Here is a 26174-nt window from a genome sequence, read left to right on the forward strand (position 1 = left end):
GAGGATTTGTCAATTCTCCCTGTCTCCTTGCTTGGCCTCTGACAACTGGAAGGGGGTGTGTTGTAGTTTAAGCTTTTCCTGGAGTCCAAAAGCCCAAATGGAACAGATTTAGATTGCCCCCCCTCTCCATTTTTCCCAGTACGATAAAAGGCAAAATTAGGCAGGAGAAAAGAGAGGTAAAATCACAAAAGCAAAAAGCCAATCTTGAATCTATTTGGAAGTAAACCAAGTAAGTTTAACAAAATATATATAGTATTTGAGTAACAGGGAAAGTTACAAAGCTACAAGGAAAAGGTTAAATAGAAAAATATACAAAAGCAGGCCCAGCTGGCATTGGATTTCCTTGATGTAAACATAGGATTCTCTTTGGACGCAGTCCTTAAGAGGCAGGCCCCGTGGTAGCTGGAGGAAGCAGGGGCAGCAGCAACTGCTGTCAGGCAGGCACAGGAACAAGAGGAAGAGCCAGGAGGATGCCTCCCCTTATATAGGCTTGCTGGACAGGAAGGAGGAGTGGAATAGACCCCTGGGAGGGGGAACTAAGTCTCTCTCTGCCCACCTGGGTCAGGTTTCTTTGTCCACCTGGGGACTCTAACCAGACACAGAGTGCTTGCTCATCCCAGCAGGCCAGAACTGCTACTGAAGGCTCCAGGCTGAAATCCTGATCACCTCTCATCTTTCTCAGGGTAGAATAAATGCCTTCTTTTACAGATCCCATAATTAACAGAAGGTAAATCAGCACACCTTGCCCCTGGGATCTGTCAGCTTTTTGGAACAGTGACAGTACCTGAACTCACTGCCTCCTTATCCAGACTTACACCATTACTGATGCTCAGATTATACAGCAACAGCCTCAGTTATGTCCTCCATTTCCCCTTGTACCAGCAGTCAATTGAGCTGTGCTAGGATAGGCTCAGGGTTTGTTGTATTTGCAGAAAATGCTGGATAAACTACGAGCGAAGAGGACGTGGAAAGCACCATGACTGGCAGACTTGGAGCAAAAAGGCCCTTATGAAGTTGTGGAGTCATTGGACATCCTTGGTTTAAAGCTTGGGGCACTAACAAAACCAGTGTAGGACCCTCACCTTCCAGTGATCACTAGAGCAGATCAACCACTGCTTCAAACGGTGTTTGCCTTATTTTAAGTGGACTGACAGTGAAAAGTATTGTCAAAGGGAGATCACACCACTTTTTTATGTGCATAAAATGGCTTCAAATAAAGTTTGTTTTAAGAATACTTTGTCTTTGCATTATGTAATTGAAGAGGCGGAAGCTTGGGTTTCCTGCAGTCAAAATGTACTTATAGCACCTTAAGGTATGAAGCAAATAAAACCTTTCTACTACTCTCCTTTCCAGTGTAGTTTTTCTGTTCAAGGTTCCTGAGCTCCCCCTCAGACCTAAGTAATTACAGTGCTGGGATAAATTCAAAGTTGCTACAAAGTTCAATTTGGTCCTGTTTAAAATGCAAAGTCTTAGCCTATTTTTGATGAGTCACTAGCTCCAGTTCGATTGTTTTGTGGTTTTTATAGTGTGTGGTAGAGTTGCATGGACTATAGGCAGCAGCTCAAGCCATTTACTGAGCAGAAGACAAAGCCAACTTCTCATTCTGTGGACTTAAGTGACATAGAGCTTTCCGTAATGCAAAGATGAAGTGGAGTGCATGTAGTCTCTCTCATCATCAACAAGGGTCTGTAACGGTTTCTCAGGCATGAGTATTGTTATGGTTTGAAAGCAAGAGACCAAGCCTGTATTTTGTTCCCAGCAGGCCAAAATGATATATACTCACCTGCCATGTTTGCATACATGATACAGCAACAGGAAATAAGCCCAGGCTGCAGCTTTTTGACAGCAATTTTATTGAAATGCTAGTACAATCTCTACAGAATAAAATAACATCTCTGGCGTTTCAGTAAAGTGGAATTCAAGTGACACAGGGTTGAGGGAAAACATCTGAGAAAGCCTTTTCCAGTCAAATTACAACTTGACACTTAGCTTTGAGCTCTTCTGCAACACCAAGACAGCACCCTAAGCTTTCCTACCTCACTTCCCAGCAGGACAAAACAGAGAAATCCAAACAAAAGAGTAAGGACAAAGGCTCCCACAGAACCTGCATTATTTCAATTCACAAAGCAGTAAGGGAAGCTCCAATGTTTAATTCTAAACTACTGCAACAAATACTAGCTACAGTACTTCACTGGAAGAGCTGTACAGTTCTGTGCAGCAGACTTGCAGCAATGGCACCAGGACCTGACAGAGGAAAAGCAGCTATTAGCACTTTAATTCAGAAAGAAGTCATCTGGACTCTGTTGTCTCCCTCACACATGGCTTCCCCAAGGCTGTAGCACTGTCATGTGAGGACAGTGCTGGTATAAAAGCAGCAGCACAGGGAATGTGTGCCTACTCCCCCTTACCAAACTGTTAAAGGGCAAAAGCACAGCTTTCAATGTCATAATTCCTGGAACTACTTACCATGTCTGCAAAATTCCCACCCTGCCCTTCTCCCCACCTAGTTTTTCCAGGATTATCCAACACTTTCATGCAGCTCCAGGATGCATTGTATTACCAAGGGAAAAGGAAGCAGCAATTAAGTTACAAGACTGTGCCACAACTCTATCAACCTGTTGTTCTCCAGCTTTCTGTGCTGCCAAAGTCAACTGGTTTTAGAACAAAACCTCCATTACCATCTCAAAACCCAAGGGCAGTAGATAAACATCCTTTTCCACCCCAATGGGCTTCACTCCATAAGCTATATCTCCTCATAAATAGACCATAGCACACACCAAGTGGCTACAGCATCCTGCAGAGGATTTCAATATGCGGTCACCGCGTTAAGAGCTGCTGGTTTTTCACCCATGCAAACCCTCTTTGAAGTGACCTTGATTTTGGTTTTAGTACCAGCAATGCTGCTGAACACTCTCACCTTCAGACTCGCTTTGGTGGCACTTGGGGCTGGTTCTCATCCTGTGACATGTAGCAGGTTGGTAGCACACTATAGGTTAGAGAGTCAGATTTGGTTAGTGCACATGAAGAGTTAAGTTGGTGCACACTGCAAGGAGCAGCCTTTTGTCTCCCCTTTTTTACTTGTGTGCACAACCACCATCCTCTCAGCAACAGCTACTGTAGCCAAGTTACAAAGGTTTAACTAGAACTTTTTTCCCTTGGAAGCTGAAGTGGTGGAGATACCAAATGATACAGCCATACACACTGCCCTCAGCAGGAAACCTGCTCTTTTCTCAACAGCAGAAGGGGACACTGTTATCTCCAACCTACATTAAAGCTTTATTCCATCAGACTCAGTGCCACATTTTGTGGCAATTCAAGAGTCTAATGGACTTGCTTTATGGTCATGTCCACAACTCACTAGGAACAACATCCTAGCAGCCTTGGTAATGACCAGGTACTCCTACTGCTGTTATCACCAACTTAAACCTCAGACTGGTATCAGTATTCAAGTTTTCTATCCTTTCTTGATAAGGACCAATAAATCCTGCCAAACTGTCTACACCTACAAGCCTAAAATGTGTTAAAAGCTCCAAGCACAAAAGGACTCCTGTCAACCATTAGCAGTCTAATGTAGAAACCAGTATTACAAATTGCTGTGCAACTGTGACATCCATGTGAAGCGCATGCACACATGAATGACTCAAAGCAACCTCAGACACTCTCAAAATCTGGGGTGATCACTGTCCAGGAGTCTGCTACTGCACAACTATTTCTACACTTTTCTAACAGTTCACTGAAGTTTCAGTGTTCTGGAGTCACACCGAGTTAATAGACAAACCTCTGAAGTTGCACAAAACCCTCGGAACTGCCTAGTAGTTCAGTGCTCACCTGTCAGATTATTATCTTCCATGGCTTTTAACACAGCAAAATTCACTTTGTTTTGTGTCCTAAAGCACCTGTATAGAAAAAAAAACACCACAAAAAACCCACTGAATGAAGTTGCTGAGTTCCAGAGCCCAGCATCCAGTTCTCATGCTGAGACATGAGAACCTTAAATGCACTCAAATCCTCAGAGGACAAAGACTGTATCAGTAAAAATACCAGGTTTAACAGACACAGCAGAAAGAAAACCAACGATGCCAAACACTGAACTACTGTAGCACTGTTTTATGAACATCCCATCAGGAGAATGCTGCTGGGTGCAGATACCACACAGTGCAAGAGCTGCAGGAGTTCCTCATTCAAGCTTTTCTGTATGCAGCAGTTGGTGCTTAGTGCTAAGCTGCAGCAAGATACTCATTTCACAAAAGGTACCACTGCAGCTATGAGGGAAAAGAGCCTAATTTCACCTAACAGGAACAGCAGCTTCAGAATCCTAAGATTTTTTATATTCCTACCATTAAGGATCTCCATAAAGGAATTATACTTAATTCCACAATATTTTGCTTGTTTTACTTTAAGCTCTGCATTCCACAGAACAGAATATCAGGAATTTAGTTGCATAATAGTAAAGTGTCTGAGCTATTCAAAAATTCTCTTTAAAACCCCAAGTTAAAGATACAACTCAAGTATGAAGTCATCAAGCATCTCTTGACAGAACAAAAATGCAGCATGTTTACAGTTACTTCAAGTTCAAACACCACAGCACTGTCTCTTAGCTACATCCAACAACAAAAAAAAAAAAAAAAAAATCACTCCTTTGGTATAAAATAGAAATACTGTTTCAAGCCATCTGGAAAACTCAAACCAGAAGGAACTGTTAGAAATCAGGTACCTATAGAAACACCTGGCTGACAAGTACCTTTAGCTCCTGTAATTTGACATGTTGGTTACACACCACCTTTTGACTCTTACCAAGCTTTTCCATGTGAGCACTACTTTCATTTGTATCAAAAGTGTAACTCTGTACCTGAAGAAGAACACAATGCATTAATACAGCTTCTAGGATACTACATAAGATTTGTCTTGCAGTTTTATCCCACAGAGCTAACAGGTAGTTCAATGGGCAAGCGAAACCACAAGTTTATTCTGTGAGGCATTTCCAACGACACGAACCTATGGAGGAGATCCTATCGGGATAGACCTCAACAATTCCGGTGCTATCAAGTAGCACAACATAAAAATCAAGCAGACTGGAAAGGTACCTTCTAGTGATCTTACCAATTATCTTTACAACTTGTTTAAGGGCATTTGGGAGAAGGAAGAGAGCAAGATGAAGTAACCAACTCCTTAATATTAACAACAGCTTTTATGTTGGAAGTTAATGCTACCTAATTCCCTTTGTTGTTTGCCTTTTAACTACAAAATTGTACTCAGAATTTTCCCTGTAACTTTCTTGCTGAGCCTAAATTCCTCGTAGAAGCAAAGCTATCAGTTTAAGCTGATGGCCTTTTTAACAGATTTGTAGGAACATTCATTGGACAAATCAGTTAAAAGAAATTCTTCGAGTGAAAGCCACATTAAAACAGTGATGTAGAGTTGAAACAAGACCCTGAAACCCTCCACAAGTCAGTAAGCTTGATTTTTAGAATTCCAGCCACTGAAAACCAAAGCCCTTCCATCATTAAGGGCTATGCAGAACCTCAGACATCACACTAACCTAGGAGGGGCTTCCATGAAACACCATCCTGCAATTTCTTCTCCCATTCTAATTACTCCACCTGAAAAAAATAAGGTTATGAACTTACATGTACATGCACACAAATCAGCAGAACCTAACACAGTACTTCAGTGGTTCTAACCATCACAGGCATTCCTGACAGCCTCTGTTTGGAATCACACTTCAATAGGATAATATTTGGCCACTACTATAGCTTTAATTTGAGAGCTTTTCTTAATCTTCCATTTATTTTGGAAAGAAAGGCATAGTCATGGTTATTTCTCAATGTTAAACACCCAGCTGCCCAGAATGAAGTGACATGGGAAAGACACCTACATAGTGCATTTGTTCAGAAAGGCTATTCTCACTCACTCTCTTCAGAGCAGTTGAACATTTTGCCAATCATCACAACAACTGATTTTCTCGCAGCACCCTCAACTCTGGGGGAAGATGAAGCTCCTGTTTCTAAAATACTGCATCTTCTCAGGAAGAAAACACAGCAATATAACCAGCTCACCCACTTCAGACAGCTCACCTGCAAGGAAGGATTAAAAACCAATCTGTCACACTAACTTAGCCAGATGTTAGTTCCAATTGGACTATGATGTGGACCTCCTAAAAAAGAAGTAAATTGTTGTGTCTGAATAATAGCTCCAAGTTTGTTCAGTATTTCAGCAATTTAGTAAGACCTTGGTACTTTTCAATGGAATAGGAAGAAGGCAGGCTGCACTGCAGTTACACTGTCTGGATGCTAATCTAATGCCAAACGAAGGCATTTCTTCTGAAATCAGAGCCATGGCCCCATCTGTCACAACTATCAAAACTTACCTGCAGTTTAAGAAACTGGGGAGCTGTGGTATTGAAGGTACAATTGAGGGAGCTACTGCCAAGTGTGGCATGCCACTTTGACAGCACTTACAAACAAGCTCTATGAAACAATCTACAAGAAAGCAGCACTGCAAGTGTTCTTCCTCTACCTAATTGTACTTCCTTCAGTAGACAGGATGCAGAATTCAAAAACATCAACACAAGCTAATCCTTGGCATTCAACAGCAGCTGCAGTTGAACTGTCTGCATAACTACCCCACTAAGTAAATCTGTTACAGGCCTCATTGTCACCACTGCAACTAACGATGCAGTGACGAAAGCATAACCTGTTGGTTCTCTAGCCACGTTCTTCAATTCAGACACACAGTGAATTGTGCCTATCTGCTGAATAACGAGGCAGAGCAATCAGCTCTTACACTATCTTCAGAACAGCTTCTGGTTTTGAAGCCTAGTCAGTTCACTTTCAAAGAAACATGTCACTAGATGCTATCAGCTACTTTAATTTGTGTTTCAAAATAAAATACTGCTTTCTAAAAAGGCAACTAAAGAATCTAATAAATTGAGCTTTTTGCAATCCTCATCCAAGTACCTCCACCTAGGAAAAAACAATTGCTTCCTCACTTACCCTCAAGTAGAGGCTTCCCACTGGGTCCCAGAAATCACAGGATTGCCCCTTTAAGATGAAATATTTTGGAACAAGGTCAGTCATTTAACTATACTTTCATCTCGTAACAGTTCTACAGTTCAATATTTGACAAGCTCCCCAAGCAAGGAACTTCCAATCTACTTGTTTCAACAGAAATACCAAGTTTAACCAGCACATCTGCTGGAAAACCAACGATGCCAGCTGCTGAAATACTGTAGCACTGCTTTTTGAACAGCCCATCAGGAAGACACTGCTGGGTGCAGATACCATACAGTGCACAATTAGTCTGACAAATTGCTGTGTAAAGAGTAATTCTCTGAAGAAGTCAAATGCTCTTATACTGAAGCGCAGAAGAAACACAAAGCTTACTTCTTGCTGCTGTGTTCCACAGAAGTCCAAGGAATAGATTTGTACATCAGAAGGCCAACAAACAACATTTAACATTTATGCACTCCAGGAGTTAGAGCTGCTCACTGCTGCAGAGCTGCTGTGGTCATCTGCAAAGTCAGGAAAGAAAACTGAACTACACTTCTGCAAACTGGGACATGAAACTCATGCCCTACATTCAGCAGCACGTGAATGAACTGCTGTTTGAATACATACAAATATTGTCCCTTCGTGTATGTAACACAACCAATATGTTCATCAGCTGTGGGTTGCAAAAGAAGGGTTTTTTTCTGAGCACTAGGTTCCAGGTTTTTGTCTACAGCACCAGACAAAAACTGAACACGTGCTGGAACATACGACTGCATCAGATTTTATCTTATTTTCCACTATTTTTGAAACTGTGTTTGAACAGTACACAAAAATCAAGTTATTTCTCAGACTAGTAAATATTTACAATTAATAGCAGTCACCTTCCACTACTGTTTTCTGGTTATAGAGATAGGTGTAATCTGGAGTAAGGTAAGCCTAACACAGTGCAGTATCAGGTATACTGACATGCTGTGTCACTCTTTTAGTCCAGTGCCCTTTACTGCAGCAACAGCCAAAGCAGATTCGTTGATCTTATCTTCTTGAGTATTTGTGAAGTTTCATTACTTGCCCAGTTTAGAGCTTAGGGCTTCCAATATTAAAGATGTTTTCCTAACAAGGATCCTTACATGGCACTTTCTTCCATGCCATTTCCTCAGACTGCAGCCACATGAACTTGGTAACATCCTGTAGCAAGTTTCACAGCTCAAGTAATGCACACATGCAAGGCTATCAAGCTTTTCTGCTGAGCCCACTGTTCCTACATGGGACACATATTAAGATGCAATTTTACAACAGGGACACGAAGCTGCAGCTGTGCAATACACCCATGTGTAAAATATGGGTGGGGTACCACCAGGAGACTAAATGTACAGAAGTTCTTCACCATCTCAGAAGAGATTGCATTCACACTAAATCAAGTAGAATGAAGTTGCCCAGCAGCACTGAGCATAAGGTCAAAAGAAAGTACTTCTACAGAAATTCTAATACCAGCTGCAGTTAATACACAAGTATTCAAGAACTCAAAGCTTTAGTTTTCATCCAAGCAGAGGCTACAGTCTCTCATTTTGGTCAGGCTGACAGAAGATGTTGCACTGAACTCAATACCTTGGAAGCTTCACACAGAAGTTGCAGGTGTGGAGCACTGTAATGTATTCACACAAACCATGGAACACTGTTTTCAAAACACTGACATGAAGCAAAAAAGCTCCCTTAAGAAAGCATAACTGCAAAGCAAGTAACAGCTTACCTCCCACATCAAGACATCTGATCAGTACTTCATTTTCCAAAAGCATCAAACTAGAAGGAAAAAAGTGATGATGAGATATAGCCAAAGAACTGAAGATTTCTAAAACAAAAATCTAGGTTTCAGCAATCAATTCGGCAGTTCTACTAAGCCTGATTTTCATGTGTATTTATTCAGTTCTAATCAGAATTGAAATTTAGTTCATTTCTGAGTCACTCAGCAGTTGAACAGAAAAATTCATCACATGAACTGCAGAATGAGCAGGACTCCGAGACATACGACCTCACTATGCCTTACCAATCAAGACTATGCCTTACCAATCCCACTCCTAGATCCAGGATGAGTCTTTCAAGCCATACAGTATTTCTCAGGTAGATGCCTGAAAGTTACATTTAGCCATTAATTTTGAACCAAAATTACATGTCATCTTCAACTACTAAAGAGTAATTTTTGCAGTCTTACTCCCTAGAACTACCAAGTTCATTTGCAAAGATTTAGGACCCTAATTCAAGCATATGAATAATGCAACTTGACCTGCTCTCACCTACTGCACATCTCAGACTGGCAACTATTTTGAAGGAAATTAAATTGGAAGATATGAAGTCTCTTGCTGACAACACCCCTCTTCAGCACAGATTACTTTCACCTGATGAGCACTGCTGACAGTGACTTGGTAATTAAAAGTACTTGAGTGATGCAGATCACCCTTTGGTTTTTAAAGTCTTGATTAAAAATTAAACTTTTATTAGAGTTACTGCTACCAAGACCTTGCCACCTAGGAACCAGCCATATTCAGACCATTTCTAAACATTCATTAGTCATGTTTCCAACTACCAGAAGCATCTTTGAAGAATGTATTTGCACTGGGCAATACTACTGAAGTACTGTCACTATAAAGAGCTTTCATCTTCTGCTTAGTAATGTTCACATTAAAGCCCATTCTGGATGAAGGGCAAGAGGAAAAACCAAATCCTTTAATGCAAGATTCACCATGCGGCTGCAGTCATTTAAGGTAACTCTTAACTTCAGATTATTGTACTAGATTCAAGAGCAGAGAATTAGTTTTCTGAAAAATTCTGAACTTGAATCATACAAACAGATTTTATCATCCTTCAAACACATTAACTATGTTTTGTTATATGCTTTTATCTAAGCTAACCACTTCAGCATTTTTGCTGTTGGGACTTGGTTTGCATTAAGCTTCAAGTCCGTCTTGAGCCCTTGCTTAGCTCTCCAAGTACTTCAAAGCATAACCTCCATTTCCTTAAGACAAAAAAATCTCTACAGTACCACTCAAAAAAGTCAGCTATGAAAGGACATCCAAATTACCCTCTGTAACTTGCAGACATGCTTGCAAGTGCATGCACTTTTCTATACTATGCTGCTTCTATGATGTAGCATTTAGAACCTGTTTTCCTATTTTAATGACAAATTCTATGATTCATTCATTAACAGAAGCCAAGCAGCAGGCACCAGCGTTTCAGCAAGATCACTAGCCACTGAACCAAGGCTGTTACACATGATATAGGACAGCACAGAGGGCATTCAGCTTATCAAAACTACAGGTTATACTTGTTTTGAAGCTCAGACAAGCCCAACATACTCACCTTAAAACAAATCTGATGAGGTTGCTTGATTGATAGCTCCCTGACTTCACAGTATTGTGAACTACATAGGCCACAAAAAAAGGTGTCTGAGGAGCAAGCACTGCCAATTCAGAGGTGAACACCTCGCAGAAATTGAGAGTTCTCAGCAGCATAGGCAATCATCTTCTATTTCAATCACTTTAGTTGATTTTGCACGTTTTGATTTTTTCTTACTGGGAATTTTGCTGCTTATAATGAAAGAGCTGTTCTCCTGAGAAAAAATGGAAGACAGAACTATTCACAAGTTTGCTTCTGAAATACTTAAAAGACAAGACCTTGACAGCAACTTTGCAAACTGCAAGAACTCTTCGGTGAACTCCAGAATCCCTATGCATTCCAGCATTATTTTGAGGAGAGTGTAGACTCTGAACAACTTCTATCTATATTACAGACCAAGATTCACAGGTATCATGCACTTAACCCTGGATCCAAGCTCAAGAATTAAGTATTCAAAACATAATTTACTAATTCTTTAAACCCAGAAGAGAATGGTTAGTTTTTGAACTTGAGGGATATTTACTCACCACTACTCTGGCATCAAGCTGTTCTTGATTATCAGAATTCAAGTTGTCATCATCATTGCTGAAATACAAAAAAATCAAAATTGAGCTTTGTACTTCCATAGTAGCCTAAAATATGTAAACTATTTCTACAACAATGTCTTATTTCCTCTTACTGTATATGGAAGTGCCACAGCTTGCAGTTGTAAGCTAATACCACTGCTCCATAAGGTCAGTCTCAAATAATAGTTGCTGGCACAGAATTACATCTAAACTAACAACACTGTCAGGACAGCAGCAGTGCTCAGCACCAGAACAGAAACACACTTAAATTAGCAGTGCAAGTGATTAATAAAGTGAAGAGTAGCTGAAAGACCGCTTTGTACCTTCACATTGTCTCTTAGGCTAACTTTAAGGTGTTCAGTACATTTACATTAAGTATTCTTCCTGATTTACCAATCCCTTGATTTCAACTAAATTAACTCTTTGATCATAAAGAAAGACCTAAGATGCTGTCTCAATGTTTAATGAAGTAGAAAAAAATATATATATTCTTTAGTCACAAGCTCCATTTCTTTATGGGGTGGGGCACCACACATCTACCTGTACACACACATTTTTGTTTTAGTTAAGAACAAAGAGGTAAGTTATATACCACCTAAAACCATCAAGATGGACTTACTTTGTCTCCTGAATAGGGGAAATGGGACCTTCATCATCTAAATACTTGTGTTTCCGTACTGTCAGGCATTGTCTTTCTAAGTCTTCACTGGCCTGAAGGGCTTTTAAAGCTTTTTTGAGGTGGTCTTCATATTTAAGCATTTCAACGTACTGGAAATACCCCTTGGCAGCTGCTTGCTAAAGAAAAAAATACCTCAAGTGAGATCTTAATACCACTGTAAGGAATATTAGGAACTGAACATTGGCAATCCTATCTTAGCCAGTTTTGTCTTAAAAAAACTAGACAGTATGAAGTGTCCTGTTTAGCAGAAGCAAAAACTGTTTCATTGTTTTATTGTAGCACAAGTAGAAGCACACCATAGCCAATTTAAATTCACTATTTTTAGACTGAATAAAAATTTTTTTACATTTATGTCACAAAATAGAAGACGCACCTCATAGTCAAGAACCATATTTAAGGGAATATGTTTCTTGCCATAATGTTCTTGAACAAAAGGGAATTTAAAGCCTCTGTCTAGAAGCCTTCTCTTTCGTTCTTGAGGAGAGGCTGTCAGTGGTGGCCTCCCTATAGGCATATGTGTGCGCTCATACTTCTTCTTCTTCTTCCCTGAGTGAATCCTGTATTTCCGGTGTGCAGCAGCCTTAAACTTCTTTCCTCTGAAGTGATATGCAAAAATGGCTTTCAAATTTAGTTTTGACTTCTGCTTCTGGGAAGTTTCTGATGATTGCACTGAAGGGGACAGAGATGAATCTGAGGAGCTTTCATTGTCAGACACTTCTGCAACAGATTCTGCTTGTTGTCTTGAAGACTGTGATCTCCTTCTGTGCTTTGAAGGTGCAACGGAGCACTTAGGATGACACTTATTGCCACAAGTAGCAGAGAGGTCACTGAAAGAAAGAAAAGTATTTACTTTCAAAAAATGCATACCTCTGTAATATATGACACAGGTTCTTCATGTGATTAATTCTAAACTATAGATGAAAACTCACATTTCTGAATCACTGCTGACCAGCAAAACTTCAGTTGAAGCAGCTGATTTATATGTACTGTTAGGCTCATCTGAAGACTCCTCCGGAGCAGCATTCTTCTGCTTTGAAGGAGAACACTCCACCCGTGTATTTGTTTCACATGTATGTACCTTACAGGGGCCTTTCTGCTGACTGTGTATTAGCTGTTGGGCATCAGCGTAATCAGAGTCAGAAGACTGGGATTCAACTGCGTCAGTCATGTTTCCGTTTGCCCTAAAATGAATGAAAATTCAAGAAGTTAAAACTGTTAACCAGGTAACAAGTCTTCAGCCCCTTCACCTAATAGGGTAAAAGTGAAGAATCTTGAGCAAACTTCAGTAGATTTTCCTATAAACCACAAGCAAATCTATTAACAGTAAATTTGTAACTGCTTGAGATCTCTCAAGATATTCACAGTATAATTTAGGTTAGAAAGTATTTTTACAGTTCTTTTGGTCCAACTCCTGCTTAAAGCAGGACTAGCTTCAGAGTTGCATCAGTTTACAAACTTGTAGAGATGAATTCTGAATGGTTTTTAACTCTCTCTCTACTAGCTCTAAGTTTTCCCCTAAATAAACACCCATGTAGCCAACAGCTTCTTATACTCTCAAGGATACTGCAGTTTTAAGTCATACAAAATGTATTTCACTGTGGTTTACATCCTTTTTAAACTAATCCACGACAGTGTCACCACCAGAAACAATGTCAGCTTCCCTGTTCAGTTCCTAGCTACACAATACCTACCACCTCCTGTTTTAACAGTTTATCAACCCTTTTATTCAATCAACATGGGTTAGCAATCAACATGGAAACTGGCCCCATAAATAAAATTTTAACTTTTGGTTGAATCTGCAAGACAACCCAAGCCACCCCTTCAGCTGCCCAACTCCATACAAAAGGGCTTTCCTATGTAATAGACTCAAGTTACTTTACCTGCTTTACCAGCCCTTTAGTAGCCCGGTAGATGTAATCTTTTTAATTTTACTGTGCTTTTTAATTTTGCAAACCCACCATTATACCCATTAATATACACATTTGCTGTAGGTACACAATTTAGCATCTGAAGAGACAACAGCAGAACTCGTCTAACGCCCTCAGGTTATCTGCCATTGTCTGGGTAACTGTTTCACGTTTCAGAGTATAGATAACTAACTACACAGATTCAAGAAGGCTTCACAAAAGCACAATGAAACAAAGGCATGCAACAGCAAATCAGTAGGGGGTATACAGACTAGCCAGAAAGAATAACAACATAAAACACTAACAGCCACGACTGCTCACAAGATGAAGTTCCATTTCTTCTCTAACCCATACAGCTAAAGTGACCTCGAAGTTATTCTCAGAACAAAGAGGATTAAAATATCATGCAACTGCTGCAGCCATATAACAGTGCTAGATTTTTAAGTAGTCTACATTTACGCGACTTTTTTATATCATGTAACTGTTCCAAGGCAGAGACAACCCCGTTACATTCTTAAAATATCTCATTCCAAAACCGCATTGAATGCGGACTTATAGGTGCAAAAGACTTTAAACCTAAAAGAGCAGCACAGGGGCCCGCTATGCCCTTCGCTTGAGGAAAGTTACTTTTTAACAGCAAACTGCACCCATGCCTAGCCTAACCGCGGACATACCGTTAGCACGGGTTCACCCACGGCCTGACGAACCCACCGCCCGGAAAGGGAGCAGCCGGACATCAAAGTAGGAAGGAACACAATAACGACACTAACTACACAAGCTGTGGCTGGTACTGAGAGTTACCAGCTCAGCATCACTCACCGCCACTGTTGCAGCTCTGTTCTTCACAGCTAAAACCGCAGATCCCTTAAGGGAAAAAAAATAATTATTATGCAACTGTTATTTCACACAAATTTTTCTCCTCCTTAAAGGGCCATCCATTACTTCGCTAACATTTATCTCAAAAGTCCCTGGACACACCGCTCGCCCTACCACCCCGGTGGAATTCAGCTGCCACGGCAGACATTTCGTACGTGGGCACTCAAGTTACGAGAGATCAAGCACACTCCACCGGCACCACTCCCGAGACAACCCCCAACAACGGCCGCCACACAGACACCGCCCGAGGACAATTCCACTGCGGAACAGTAGGCCAAGCCACCGGCCTGCCCCAGGCCCTTCCCCGCAGCCGGGCTCCCTGGCGAGCGGGCACGACTTGATACTGCCACCATTCTTCTCCCCTCACCCGAGCCCCTCGCTCTCACCGCCCCAGAACCGCCGATGGCGGCAGATACCGAGCGCTGGCCCCGCACCTCAATCTGCCTTTCCTCACCGTGACACAAAGGGCGGGCAATGGCCGTCCGAGAGCTTAAATAGGGCTGGGAAACTCGCGAGAGGCGCAAGGGCTGACGGGAGGGAGGGAAAGAGGGTAGTAGGCCGCGGCCCTCCGCTGCCATGCTGGGCGGTCCTCGGGGCTGGGCGGTCCTCGGGGCTGGCCCGCGGCGGGGGCGGGCAGTGTTGTCGCGCAGCCCAGACGACGGGACAGGTAGGTGCGGGACGGGTTCGCTGTGGGGCCGGGGATCGTTCATCAGAGCCTTTGCAGGCTTCAGTAGTGCGGGGCAGCCTCCCCGCTGCCTCCGGAGGGTCCGGACTCCCCTTCAGGGCGCAATTCCTGTGCTTCACGCTTGCTGTGAGACTCCGAGCTGCTGCTTGTTGCACTGATCGGCCTGCCTCTCCTTCCCGCTGCTGCCCTGCCTCCGCCGAGCTGGCCGCTCCGACCCGAGTAACCCGCTGCTTTCCTCTCGCAGCCATGCCAAGTTCAGGGTCAGCTTTAGTGTGTTCCTTCGCTTCAGTGCGCTTTGACTGCCTGGATGTTCTCACTAAGGAGACTTGTGCTTGCCTTACTATGGACATCCTTTCTCAGCCGCTCAAGCAGCTGTCCTGTAGCGGTTCTCTGTCACGTACGGGAGCTCCTTACTTTACCCCAGCTGACGAGTACAACCTCTGGGGGTGTGCACACCTATGGATGTTTTGCTCTTGTTGGTATCATTGCTAAATTTATTTTCTTGCACTGATTGCCATCTTCACTTGTTAGCTGATAGTTCTTTTTCTTCCCCCCTTGACTCAGCCTGCCTATAACCTCTCCTTTCTGGCTTCTTCCCTCCAAACTAGTTTAATTCAGGTTTTGGTACTAGACACATAAACTCATTAATAGCATTTAATCTGCATTCTCCTGGCCCTTGACTACTCTCTCTGATGTCTTCCTCCTGCTTCAAAAAGACAGACTTTAAAAATCTTGTGGTAGGTGCTTGTTCTGTCCATGCTTGTTGCACTGTCCCCAGATCTAATAATTTTATTGTCCATTTAGCATTTCTGTTCTTTATTTAAAAGTCTTTTGTAGTAACTCAGTGTCACTCCAACACTCAGTGATGGATTTTAATTGTCTGTTGTTGTCTCTTTTCAGATTATCACCTCCCACACCAGCAAACAACCCTTTGAATGCTCTCCATGCAGTGGTGATTTAAGGATCTACTTCTCTTTTATGTCTTTCCTGGTAAGGACTACTGTATAGAAATCAGATCAGGTCTTTCCCTCCTTTCTTGATTGTGGGGAGCTGATTCCTGTGTTTTAAACAGCAGGTGATGGCCTAGATGCTATATCTGAGGCTACTTATTTGGACTGTGTCCAGGTCTTGCCTCTGCCTTTTGCACAACAATAGTTCTAGCCTGTCTTCTCAGTCTGTTTCAGGACTTTTTCAGCTGGTGTTTAAAGTGCTGGCACAGCCTCATCCTGGATGTGGCAAAAAGTTCTTGAGGGGATGAGTATCATCTAGAACAATGCTGCCAAAGCCATCTTCTCACTTTTTCTATGTTTGGTGCACACTTAAAGTCTTGGGGAATGATTCATTCCATCTGCAAGTAGGCTTCTATCAGATGCACCAAATTCAGCCTGTTACTTTCTCCTCCATAGCCAGAAGACAGAGGGAGTCACCTGTGGAAATGGCTAAGGCCATCTAAGAGTAAAACTGATATACACAGGTAGCTGTCTTTCTCCCTTTCTTCAGTGCTTGCTGCAGCGCTAATTAGGGGTGGCTGAACTTTGAGCTCAAAGACTTAAGATGGGCGACTGTTATGATCTCCCAGCTTTTTTTATTTCTTTTTTTTCCCCCTCTGAGTATTTTTTCATTTATGTAGACTTGAGAGGCTGATGGTATAAGGACAGTTATTATTTTTGAAGATTGGAAAAGCTAGGATTTTTTTAAATCCTAGAGGACAGACTGAAAGAGTTGGGGCTGTTCAGTCTGGAGAAAAGAAGGCTCCGAGGTGAGCTTATTGTGGCCTTCCAGCATCTGAAGGAGGCCTAGAAGAAAGTTGGGGAGGGACTTTTTAGGTTATCAGGTAGCGATAGGTCTAGGGGGAATGGTATAAAGCTGGAAGTGGGGAGATTCAGGCTGGAGGTGAGGAAGTTCTTCCCCATGAGAGTGGTGAGAGCCTGAAATGGGTTGTCCAGGGAGGTGGTTGAGGCCTCACCCCTGGAGGTGTTTAAGGCCAGGCTGGATGAGGCTCTGGCCAGCCTGATGTAGCGTGAGGTGTCCCTGCCCATGGCAGGGGGTTTGGAACTAGATGATCCTTGTGGTCCCTTCCAACCCTGACTGATTCTATGATAGATAAACACCTACCTCACATCATAGTCCTTCCTAACAAAAGCTCTGTCAGGTCTGGGATTGTAATTACATTTTTGGCTTTTTTCTTCTGAGGCCTGAGATCTGGATAAGTGGGACCCATTCTGGTTTTCTGCTGTGTGCAGCAAGCATGTGCCTAAGGAGTTAATGCTTGCTGTGGCTGATTTATAGATAGTGTATAATCAGCTCTTTCTGCTCGGAGCTAGTGGTTTGCCCCATTGGCTGACTTTGCCATGGCAAGACTGACTGAAATACAGTTAATTTGTAAAGGGGTTATTAAACTTAAGTTCAAACAAAACCTTTTGTTACAGGCTCTGTTTCCATACAGAGCCTGAAACTGCAGAGCTTGCTGCTGTTCTTTTCTATTTTGCTGCTAATCTGTTCTCCTCTGGAAGAAAAAAATACATGCCCAGCTGAGGTTGAAAGTCCACCATAGCCAATGCAGGAAAAGTAAACAAGGTAAAGAAGACCTAACAAGTCTAATGTGCTCAGTAAACCCATTTTTCTCTCAAAAACGTTGCAACTCCAGGCTTACAAAGGACAGGTAAGTCTCCTGACCTTTCCCTTGAACTGGATTCCTACAGCCTAGAATGTGTTTTGCTTATACCCAGTTGTAAACTTTAGGACTTAGCATATATAATACTCTGTGGCATCTATAGAGCTGACTAACACATCTGCTTCCAAAGCACTTAAGAAAATGAATATGAGTATTGAAGCTGTTAGTCTTTCCTTTGATGGCAGAACTACAAGTCTACTGTTGCCTATGTATTTTTGAGTGAAGTTGAAAAATAAGTAACATATTGAAAAGAGGCTGTTTTAATTGTTAAATTGTTACCCTTGTTGACAGATCAGTCACTCCTGCAGTGTGATACAGTAATTTCTTACCTGAAGAAATCATCACCAGTTAGGAAATGGCCAAAGTCGAAAGGTTTGCTTTTCATGTGCCAAGTCTGGAGGAGCTTGCTGGGGGTGAGTCATGCAGTTTGTAACTTTTTACATACTTACCATGTACTCTTTAAACTTATGTTAAAGCTCTTATCAAAACCTTTCTACAGCCGGTACATGCAGAATATTCGTGCTCTTAGCACACTGAGATGAAAAGCACCATTTTTCTATATATTATTTCATTAAAGCAAACAGCGACTTCTCCCCCAAACCCCAGTGATATTTAAGCACATGAACAGGCTCTCAAACCCTCTAAAAGTGCTGCATTTGAAGATCTGTGCATGGGTTGTGAACGTTTGACAATTACAGATCAAAATTACTTATAATTTGTACATGCAGGATCATATGTTGCTTTCCACCCTCCACTATTTCTCACTTTTTCAGGACTACTCAAAACATAGCTTACAAGATACAGTATAGCCTGGCAGGTCCTCTTGCTTGATCCTAGTTGGCTCCTTTTTTGATGATTGCCTTGGGACCAGGACACAGGGAACATTTTATTTAGCTTCTTTCCAAAGCCTCCACAAAATGTATTCAGAGTAATGAAATGGTTGAGGTTGGAAGCTAAGTGATGTGGTCCAACCTACCTCTCATGAGCTTCTGTTCTTAATTTATTTAAAGAACTGATTGTCACCTCAGCTAAAACTTACTTCCTCCTTTGCTCTCGCATGTTATTTGGCCGTGATCATAATTAGCTGCTCTTGTGAAGCAAAACCACTGATGAATGTGGTTTAAGGTTACCCATGTTACTTCATAATGCACTGCTCCTAGTGCAGCCAGTTACTGTATTTCAATTAAAAGGTTTTAAAAATTCTTTAAATTAATTAGTGTGGTAGCTAAAAATTTTCCAAACAAGCTTTGGTCTTCTCTGAAGCTCTGACTCAAGAAACAAGTGCCTACAGAGAGCAACATTTAAATCAATGGAGTTACTTAGGGTAAGCATAAGACCTTTGATGTATCTTGTTGAAATAAAGCCTAAACCAATTTGTTGCTATTAACTTGTCAAAGTTTTGGTAATTTTTCATTCTCGATAACTCTGCCATTCTTTATTATAGTTTTGCAGAAAGGGCTTAAAGAAAACTTTGCTGATGCTCAAGTCTCCGTTGTAGACTGTCCTGATCTAACTCAGGAACCCTTCAACTTTCCTGCTAAAGGTAACCTAGCATTCCTGTCTTCTGCTAGGACTCCTCCAGTTCTTTCTACCTGGCCCTACTTGATTTTGGTCTTCTAAAGATGTTGGGAGAGCTTAAATTGTCTTTTTTTTTCAGGTAAAGGATATGTATGAGAGGAAATCTACTTTTTACTTCTGGATTGGCTTCCTAGTTGATGTGTGGACACAAGGACAAGTCATAACCATGTCCTTGTCAGTTTTTTCTTAAGCTACCATTGCAATACTCACTTATTTCATAAGCTCTATTTACTGTACTGAATAGATTTTGTAATTAAGTTACCTTCCAGATGGAGAAATTTTTTAGATCTATGCCAATCACTAGCTGAACCTAAGGTGGTATGTTCCCATTATTTTAAAATTCCTACCATTTATGTATATCAGAGCAGTGAAACAGTCTTATTCTGAGTGGGGTTCCTCTTCTTTGACGTAAACTGTCTGAAAGACAATTATGTCATCTGTGCTACTTATCTGAGTTCCTTCTGTCATCAGTGTGGTGAAATAAACACCTCTGGAAGGTGATTCATCACTTCTGAAAATACATGTGCAAATAAGTGGGATGAATTTTCCTGAGACTTGGGCATGCAACTTTGCTGAAATTTTGCAAGTGGAGTCCCCACTGTGTGGTGAGGGCATCTTACTGGAGAACTGTAAAAAATGGCAGTTGTTGCCCTGTGTAATATCTTTTTTTGTGTGCTTAGAGAACATCAATTTTACAGCAGGTTGCCTAACATTAATCCTCCTGCAAATCATTTGCTATGCTTGGGCTTCTTAATAGTGCAACACTTTATCTAAGCATGCTAGGGAAATAGTGTTCTCAGAGGGTTTTAGAAGTTCAAGGAACCAGTTCTTTGGTGGGTAGACTGCATACTCATTTAAGATTATTAGGAAAAAAGTCTTTTGCCAAGCTAACTGGCTGTATTCTTTCAGGAATCTGCGGAAAGCCTAGAATAGCAGATGTGGGAGGTGTTCCATACCTCATACCCATTGTACAGAAAGAAAAAGTGAGTTTTTCCTGTAGCTGTGCAGTTTGATACGTTTATCAAAAGAAAAGCAATATCCTGTTGAAATATAAACAAAACTAAGGACTAATGGATATCGTAAGATTCCCCCTGAGAAAGAGACTTACTTTTCAGTGTTTTATGAAATTGATTCTGACCTGCATTAAACATAGACTGTGTCGGGAAGTATTACACATGGTGGCAAAAATTACAAGTTGTGGTTGATGGTTCATCTTCTCCTGCCCTCAAATACAAGACAATTTAGGAAACATACTATCTGTGACAGGAGCCATGGAAGGAACTAGTAAACACAGGACTTGCCTGCATGTTTATGTATGGCTTGCTGCATGCCTGTGGTTTCAAGTCACGGCTATACTCCTTTGTAAAAAATGTCTGTATATGCATTTGCATGCATTCACACTACTGTGCTTTTCTAAGAATATTGTACCTGCTTTCTGACAACTAAACCCATCTGTCTCTAGGTGCTCCATTTTTTTACATTTTATACAAATATATATTTCAGTAAGAACAGTATTCAGGTTTTGGGTAAAATGGTAGGGGACTATACAGACAGACTCTACTATTCAGAAAACAAATGGACATGTACCTAATTTGTTACTACTAATGTTTTATCATTCAGAAACTGTGTTCAACCTAATTACCCAAAATATTATGAAAGCAATGTGAATTATATGCATCCAGGGGTTTCAGTGAACAGAGTGACAATTCTGAATCAGAGCAGCACACCAAAACCAAAAGATTGTTTCTCTTTTGACAGGTTTATGATCTCAATGCAGTTGCAAAAGACATAGAGCTACCTGGAGCTTTCATTCTTGGAGCTGGAGCGGTTTCATCTAGGATTCTTGGAGTAAATGCTGAGGTCAGTAAATAAGTGTGATGGCTCCCAGTGAATTCATGGAAGTACCGTAATAGTAGAGCAGTGTTGTGCTGGGTATTTCCCATTTATAGTGTAGCATTTAATAAACACCATTCCTGCTGAAAGCATGTAAAACACATTAGAAGGAATTCAGATGAGGGCTGTCCAAAGAGGTGCACGCTATTGAAATAGTAAAGATTAATTTTTAACCTGTAATTCTCCAGGAAGCATGCAAGAGACATGACATTTTGAAACTGATTGACAAAGACTTGACCAAAGGTTTTAATTACAAGAGTTTAGAAATGCTTGTCAAAGTTGCTGGCAAATGCCTTATGGCTTTGTCTTACCCTTGTAGATTTTAAAGGTGCCCCACACAAAGTGATCTCCTGCAGGAGAGGCAAGAGATGAAAACTGCTGCGTGTGGAGGCTTTGGTTAGTCATAGTCTTTTCATACATAAACCTCTGGTTTTGCCATGTCCTTTTGATGCATTTACTGGCAGATGGGATAGTCTATCTCAGCATGAAATTTAGGCCACTCTAGCAGTGGCTGTTACTGTGCACTGAGAAAGTATGACATAGAATTCAAATAGTTGCATGCAGGCCCCAGGTCTCAATGGTTAGACTTTTTCTTCTTTTTTTTTTAAAACACCAGCATAATCTTCACATAACATTAAATTTAACTATCCAGAAAAAGTAAAAGTATTTTCTGCAGTTCTGAATTGCATTACAATAATAGTAATTAGTAATTAATATACAATATTAGTATTAGCTTTTTTTTTTTTTTTTTACCAGTACAGGCCTCATCCTGAGAGACAGAACTGTGTTTAGGGTGATTATTTCTCAGGGTCATGGTCCAAAGCTTAAATTGCATTTATATGAGTTCTGTTCATTTAACTGACTCTTACATGTCCTTACTGACTTATATGACTTACTCTTACACATTTTTTTTCTCAGCTTATCCCTATTGTTCAAACTAAGAGTGAAAAAAAGTCTGCTGTAAATGGGAGCTATGTTGCTCAGATAAATCCTGCAGATAAAGGGTGCCTGCTTGAGAAGTACAGCAGTAAATATTCTGACTGTGAGTTTGGGCTGTTGGCCAACCTTTATGCCAGTGAGGGCCAGCCTGGAAAGGTAAGTACTTGGATGAAAGGTAGCTTTACTTGTAGAGCTTTGTGGCTGAAGGAAATTCATGTTTCAATCTTGTCATCAGTTTTCTTTGATAATAGTAAAGCAGTAATTCCATGAAAGTAATATCCAAACATAAGGAACTGATGCCAGTAAATGAAGGGAAGAATTAGTGGAAACAGAGGAATTTGGATTTTTGAGGGATAAGTATTAGTTTGCTAAAACTTTTCCATCATAAATCATCCATGCAAATGCAGTCCAAACTAGCAGTGATTCAGGGTAACAGTTGTACAATGTACTTGTGTAAATCAGGTCTGGGCACTTGTCTAGTTTTTTGTAGAATTGCTTCCCCCAATGCAGCCAGCACAAAGGTGCTGGCAGAGCAGTCCAGAACATGACTACTGCATGGAAACTGAGCATTTTTCTCTGTTTCCAAGAGTTTGTTTATAAGAGAGTGGAAGCCAGCTAGTAGACAGAAAGGGATTTGCTTACATCATTGTCTCTTACATGAGTAAATGACTTGCTACCCAGCAGCCATCACAGGCAAAGCTAGTGTTGAACAGAAAGGAAGGGAGTTGTTCAGGTACTGGAGGGACACAAGTGGAGCAGATCTTGCAGGGAAACTCACATTTTCAAAAAGTAATCTTGGGCTAAAAGCTTGGGCTAAAAGATGCTAATTTCAAAGCATCTTTCAGGGACCTTTGCAGACTGTTGTGGTGAGAGACAGCAGTGATAGATTAACTTTATTCTCCAGGTCATTGAAGTGAAAGCAAATGGAAGAACTGGGGAACTTAACTTTGTGTCTTGCCTGAGGCAAATTTTAGAGAAACACTATGGAGAAAAGCCAGTTGGGATGGGTGGTACATTTGTCATTCAGAAGGGAAAAGCAAAGATTCACATTATGGTAAGTTGTTCTCAGTTCGTATGACTTTCTTCATCCTTCTGAAAACAGAAGTGTAAATCAGGGTGTGTTTTCAAATGTATGCATAAACTGTTAGGATAAGCAGGGTATTTTAAAGTATGGAGCTGGCATTACAAAACTGTTGTTGCAAAACTAATGGTGCTGTATTATTTGGCCTTAATACCGTCTTCTTCTGTTTTGAAATCTGTGGGCAGCTAAAGGTCTGTGTAACTATTGTAAAATTAATTTAAATGAAATACATGAACTGAGGTGATACTTGCAAGAACTTGGACTTTTTGAAAATAACTGATCTCCTAAAACGTACCAGGAGGAGAATTCTCACTTCAGTAGTTCTCTCACTACCTGTACAATGAAAGATGGAATATTCTGGTCACTTCTGCCTCTGGCAGAAACGCAGTAATGGGCAGTGATGAGTTTCCTTTAAGCAGCAAGAAATGTGGGGGGAAAAGCGAAGGAAAGTTGCTAGAGAAAAAGTATCTTGATAAAAGTGTGTCTTTCACTTAGAAAGCTTTTACTTTTGCTGTAGCCTCCAGAATTTTCTGCCTGCCCACTGAATACTGATGAGGATGTGAATAACTGGCTCAAATTCTTTGAGATGAAGGCTCCACTGATTTGTCAGCCAGTAATAGTTTCCAGAGATCCAGTGAGTTTCTTTCCCATTTCTAAATGTAAACTGAGACTTGTAAAGAAGTTTGTCTTGGATGTGATTGTCTTTTTAAGAACTGGAGTATGTATATATTGTGTTAAACTCTTCGAGAGGTGGTATAATGAAATAGAAACTTCTTGTTTCTGTCACTGATTTGGATTGAGGCTAAGTCAGTTCCAGTTGCAACTGTGGAAGTGTTTGCATCCCAAACCCAACAGCACAGTTTGCATTCACTGCTGGCCACACCAGGATGAATTTCAAGAGCATGGAAGCTAGTTCAGCCATCTTCCTGTAGTTCACTTCCATAAGAACTGTCTCTGCTAATGCTGTGTCAAAATGCCTGAAGCATGTGGTCTCATAACTGCCAATGCAAATTGAAATCTGCAAAGCGTCATGCTGGAAAGTTATCTAGCATCTTTCACAAGCACTAAACTCAAGGAAACAGTTCAGGATAAAAACCATTCTGGTTGCAAAAGTCATTGAGATGTTCATAATTAGACTTTTTTTTTAAAAGGAAACAAGAAACTGTGGGTAAGCAACAACACAGTTATATGTAAATTTAAAAAAAAAAAAAAACAACCAACCAAACCCAACGTTTTTTCCAGCATTAAGTGGGATATGCTGTAATCTTGGATATTTTCAAGAGCATGACTTTGTGTCATTATGTGTCAGCCTTTGGCCTAAGGCTAAATTGTGTGCATCTTCCCAGAAGGAACTGATAAGTACTTTGAAAACAGCCATCAACAGCTGCTCCACTCAGAACCAATGCAACATGTGTAATGAATGCAGACGGATTACTTCTATCTATATATGCTGCAAACTCAAAAGCACTTGGCTAAGCCTGTGCTTTTGTAAATGTTTGAATGTCCTTGCAAAGACATTAGTGGAAGGTGGTATTCATGTGCCATAACATTATTCATCAGTATTCTCTTACAGTCCAGAAAGCCAGCTGTATCCCTGGCTGCAATGAAAATAATGTGGCCAGCTGGTTGAGGGAAGTGATTCTACCCTCATAAGACCTCCACCTAGAGTGCTGCATCTAAGCTCTGGGACCCCAAGAAGGACATGGACCTGTTAGAGCAGGTTCAAAGGAGGCCATAAATATGGTCAGAGGACTGAAATACTTCTCCTATGAAGAAAGACTGAGACAGTTGGGGTTGTTCAGCCTGGAAGAGACAAGGTTCTGGGGAGACCTTATTGCAGCCTTTCAGTACTTCAAGAGCAGCTATAAAAAAGATGGAGGAAGACTTTTTACCAGGGCTTACGGTGACAGCAGAAGGGGCAATGGCTCTAAACTGAAAGAGGGAAGATTTAGATTGGTAGATAATAAGACCTTTTTTAGGCTGGGAATGGTGAAACAGGTTGCCCAGAGAAGCTGTGGATACCCCATCATTGGAAGTGTTTGAGGTCAGTTGGATGGGGCTTTGAGCAACCTGAACTAGTGGAAAGTGTCCCAGCACATGGCAGAGGGTTGGACTAGATGATCTTTGAAGGTCCTTTCCAATCCAAAACATTCCAGAAACTGATGGGTGTGGTCTCTTGGTTTAATATGCTAGTTGTTATTTTATTTGCTGTTCTTCCCATTTTCATCTAAGCTAGCTTGCAGAACTGTCATAGACTGTCCATTTACCACATGGATCTGTGGCATTCAGTGCAAAGGAGTTCTGATTTCCAGTGAGGGTTCCTTAGTGTGACTGCTTTACTTAATCCCATTGGAAAGAATGGGAAAAGAAAATTTTTAAAAGGAAATCTCTGGGAGATTGTCCTATGTTAATACCTTGTACAGCTCCCCATCCTTTTTTCTTGTCACAAGCATCTTGCAAGTTTTCTCTGGTTAATGGTTTGGAGCAAGCATATGGAAATATGCAGTGTAAAGGAGACTGTCACAGGGCTTGTAACCACTGTTCACATGAACACACAGTTCACAGGTCTTTCTCGGGTGACAGGGCTTTGATCTGCGTGTGGAGCACACCCATTGCTTCAGCCACCACGGGGAAGGAGGCCACTACCATCAGGACACCAGCCCTGACAGTGTGCAGTACCTGGGGTACTTCCTGCCCGCTGAGCTGCTGTTCCGCATTGACAGGCCCCTGGAGACGCACCATGTCGGGAGAGACTGAAACAGGGAAGCTCTGGAGAAGGTGTAGCAATTTCATCTTTCTAAAATGAAAATGACTTTTTTTTTATATATATAATGCTTTTTAATTATGCACATTTGTCAGAGTCAAGAACAACTATGAGAACAGTAAACTGCCAGCTTCCTCATTTTGTTAAAGAGAGAAA

The 26174-nt window shown here is 41.2% G+C and overlaps 3 protein-coding genes, 1 long non-coding RNA gene and 9 other non-coding genes across 15 annotated transcripts in view; 2 read left to right on the forward strand and 11 right to left on the reverse strand.

Moving 5' to 3' along the window:
• The window catches only part of CEP295 (centrosomal protein 295), a 46899-nt gene extending 45697 nt beyond the window's left edge, over positions 1–1202 (forward strand). Inside the window, exon 30 of the mRNA XM_054400231.1 lies at positions 933–1202. Coding sequence (XP_054256206.1) covers positions 933–980 — 48 coding nt within the window. The 3' untranslated portion in view covers positions 981–1202. The remainder of the gene's footprint in view (positions 1–932) is intronic.
• Positions 1203–2744: 1542 nt separating this feature from the next.
• LOC128975061 (small nucleolar RNA SNORA25) lies at positions 2745–2874 on the reverse strand. Its single transcript, XR_008489340.1, has one exon. It is a non-coding gene; the product is annotated as a small nucleolar RNA SNORA25 (small nucleolar RNA).
• A 399-nt stretch (positions 2875–3273) lies between these two features.
• On the reverse strand, positions 3274–3393 carry LOC128975075 (small nucleolar RNA SNORA32). Its single transcript, XR_008489342.1, has one exon. It is a non-coding gene; the product is annotated as a small nucleolar RNA SNORA32 (small nucleolar RNA).
• A 628-nt stretch (positions 3394–4021) lies between these two features.
• Positions 4022–4160, reverse strand: LOC128975048 (small nucleolar RNA SNORA8). Its single transcript, XR_008489338.1, has one exon. It is a non-coding gene; the product is annotated as a small nucleolar RNA SNORA8 (small nucleolar RNA).
• A 738-nt stretch (positions 4161–4898) lies between these two features.
• Positions 4899–5029, reverse strand: LOC128975089 (small nucleolar RNA SNORA18). The gene has a single exon (XR_008489344.1). It is a non-coding gene; the product is annotated as a small nucleolar RNA SNORA18 (small nucleolar RNA).
• An 853-nt stretch (positions 5030–5882) lies between these two features.
• On the reverse strand, positions 5883–5955 carry LOC128975042 (small nucleolar RNA Z40). Its single transcript, XR_008489337.1, has one exon. It is a non-coding gene; the product is annotated as a small nucleolar RNA Z40 (small nucleolar RNA).
• A 129-nt stretch (positions 5956–6084) lies between these two features.
• On the reverse strand, positions 6085–8780 carry LOC128973813 (uncharacterized). The gene is made up of 4 exons (XR_008489293.1): positions 8737–8780; positions 7383–7510; positions 6993–7040; positions 6085–6154 (listed from the first exon to the last, which is right to left on the reverse strand). It is a non-coding gene; the product is annotated as an uncharacterized LOC128973813 (long non-coding RNA).
• Positions 6635–6766, reverse strand: LOC128975068 (small nucleolar RNA SNORA1). Its single transcript, XR_008489341.1, has one exon. It is a non-coding gene; the product is annotated as a small nucleolar RNA SNORA1 (small nucleolar RNA).
• LOC128975054 (small nucleolar RNA SNORA8) lies at positions 7153–7291 on the reverse strand. The gene has a single exon (XR_008489339.1). It is a non-coding gene; the product is annotated as a small nucleolar RNA SNORA8 (small nucleolar RNA).
• LOC128975112 (small nucleolar RNA SNORA40) lies at positions 7621–7748 on the reverse strand. Its single transcript, XR_008489347.1, has one exon. It is a non-coding gene; the product is annotated as a small nucleolar RNA SNORA40 (small nucleolar RNA).
• A 131-nt stretch (positions 8781–8911) lies between the features above and the next one.
• Positions 8912–8983, reverse strand: LOC128975124 (small nucleolar RNA SNORD5). The gene has a single exon (XR_008489349.1). It is a non-coding gene; the product is annotated as a small nucleolar RNA SNORD5 (small nucleolar RNA).
• A 1477-nt stretch (positions 8984–10460) lies between these two features.
• On the reverse strand, positions 10461–14352 carry TAF1D (TATA-box binding protein associated factor, RNA polymerase I subunit D). Its single transcript, XM_054388759.1, has 6 exons — positions 14348–14352; positions 12551–12802; positions 11995–12448; positions 11562–11737; positions 10904–10961; positions 10461–10590 (listed from the first exon to the last, which is right to left on the reverse strand). The coding sequence occupies exons 2-6, from the start codon at positions 12787–12789 to the stop codon at positions 10483–10485; spliced, it is 1035 nt and encodes a 344-aa protein (XP_054244734.1). The 5' UTR covers positions 12790–12802; positions 14348–14352; the 3' UTR covers positions 10461–10482.
• A 3766-nt stretch (positions 14353–18118) lies between these two features.
• Positions 18119–26051, forward strand: C1H11orf54 (chromosome 1 C11orf54 homolog). Of its 3 annotated transcripts, XM_054386230.1 has the most exons (8): positions 18119–18176; positions 19208–19306; positions 20251–20324; positions 21100–21201; positions 22153–22329; positions 23078–23227; positions 23772–23888; positions 25838–26051. In XM_054386230.1, the coding sequence occupies exons 1-8, from the start codon at positions 18119–18121 to the stop codon at positions 26009–26011; spliced, it is 951 nt and encodes a 316-aa protein (XP_054242205.1). In that variant the 3' UTR covers positions 26012–26051. The 3 variants fall into 3 exon arrangements, with proteins under 3 accessions (XP_054242205.1, XP_054242213.1, XP_054242220.1); XM_054386238.1 differs by lacking the exon at positions 23078–23227; XM_054386245.1 differs by lacking the exon at positions 22153–22329.
• Positions 26052–26174: the final 123 nt, after the last annotated feature.

The sequence above is a fragment of the Indicator indicator genome, chromosome 1 (genome assembly GCF_027791375.1).
Source record: "Indicator indicator isolate 239-I01 chromosome 1, UM_Iind_1.1, whole genome shotgun sequence".
In the NCBI taxonomy this organism is placed as follows: domain Eukaryota; kingdom Metazoa; phylum Chordata; class Aves; order Piciformes; family Indicatoridae; genus Indicator; species Indicator indicator.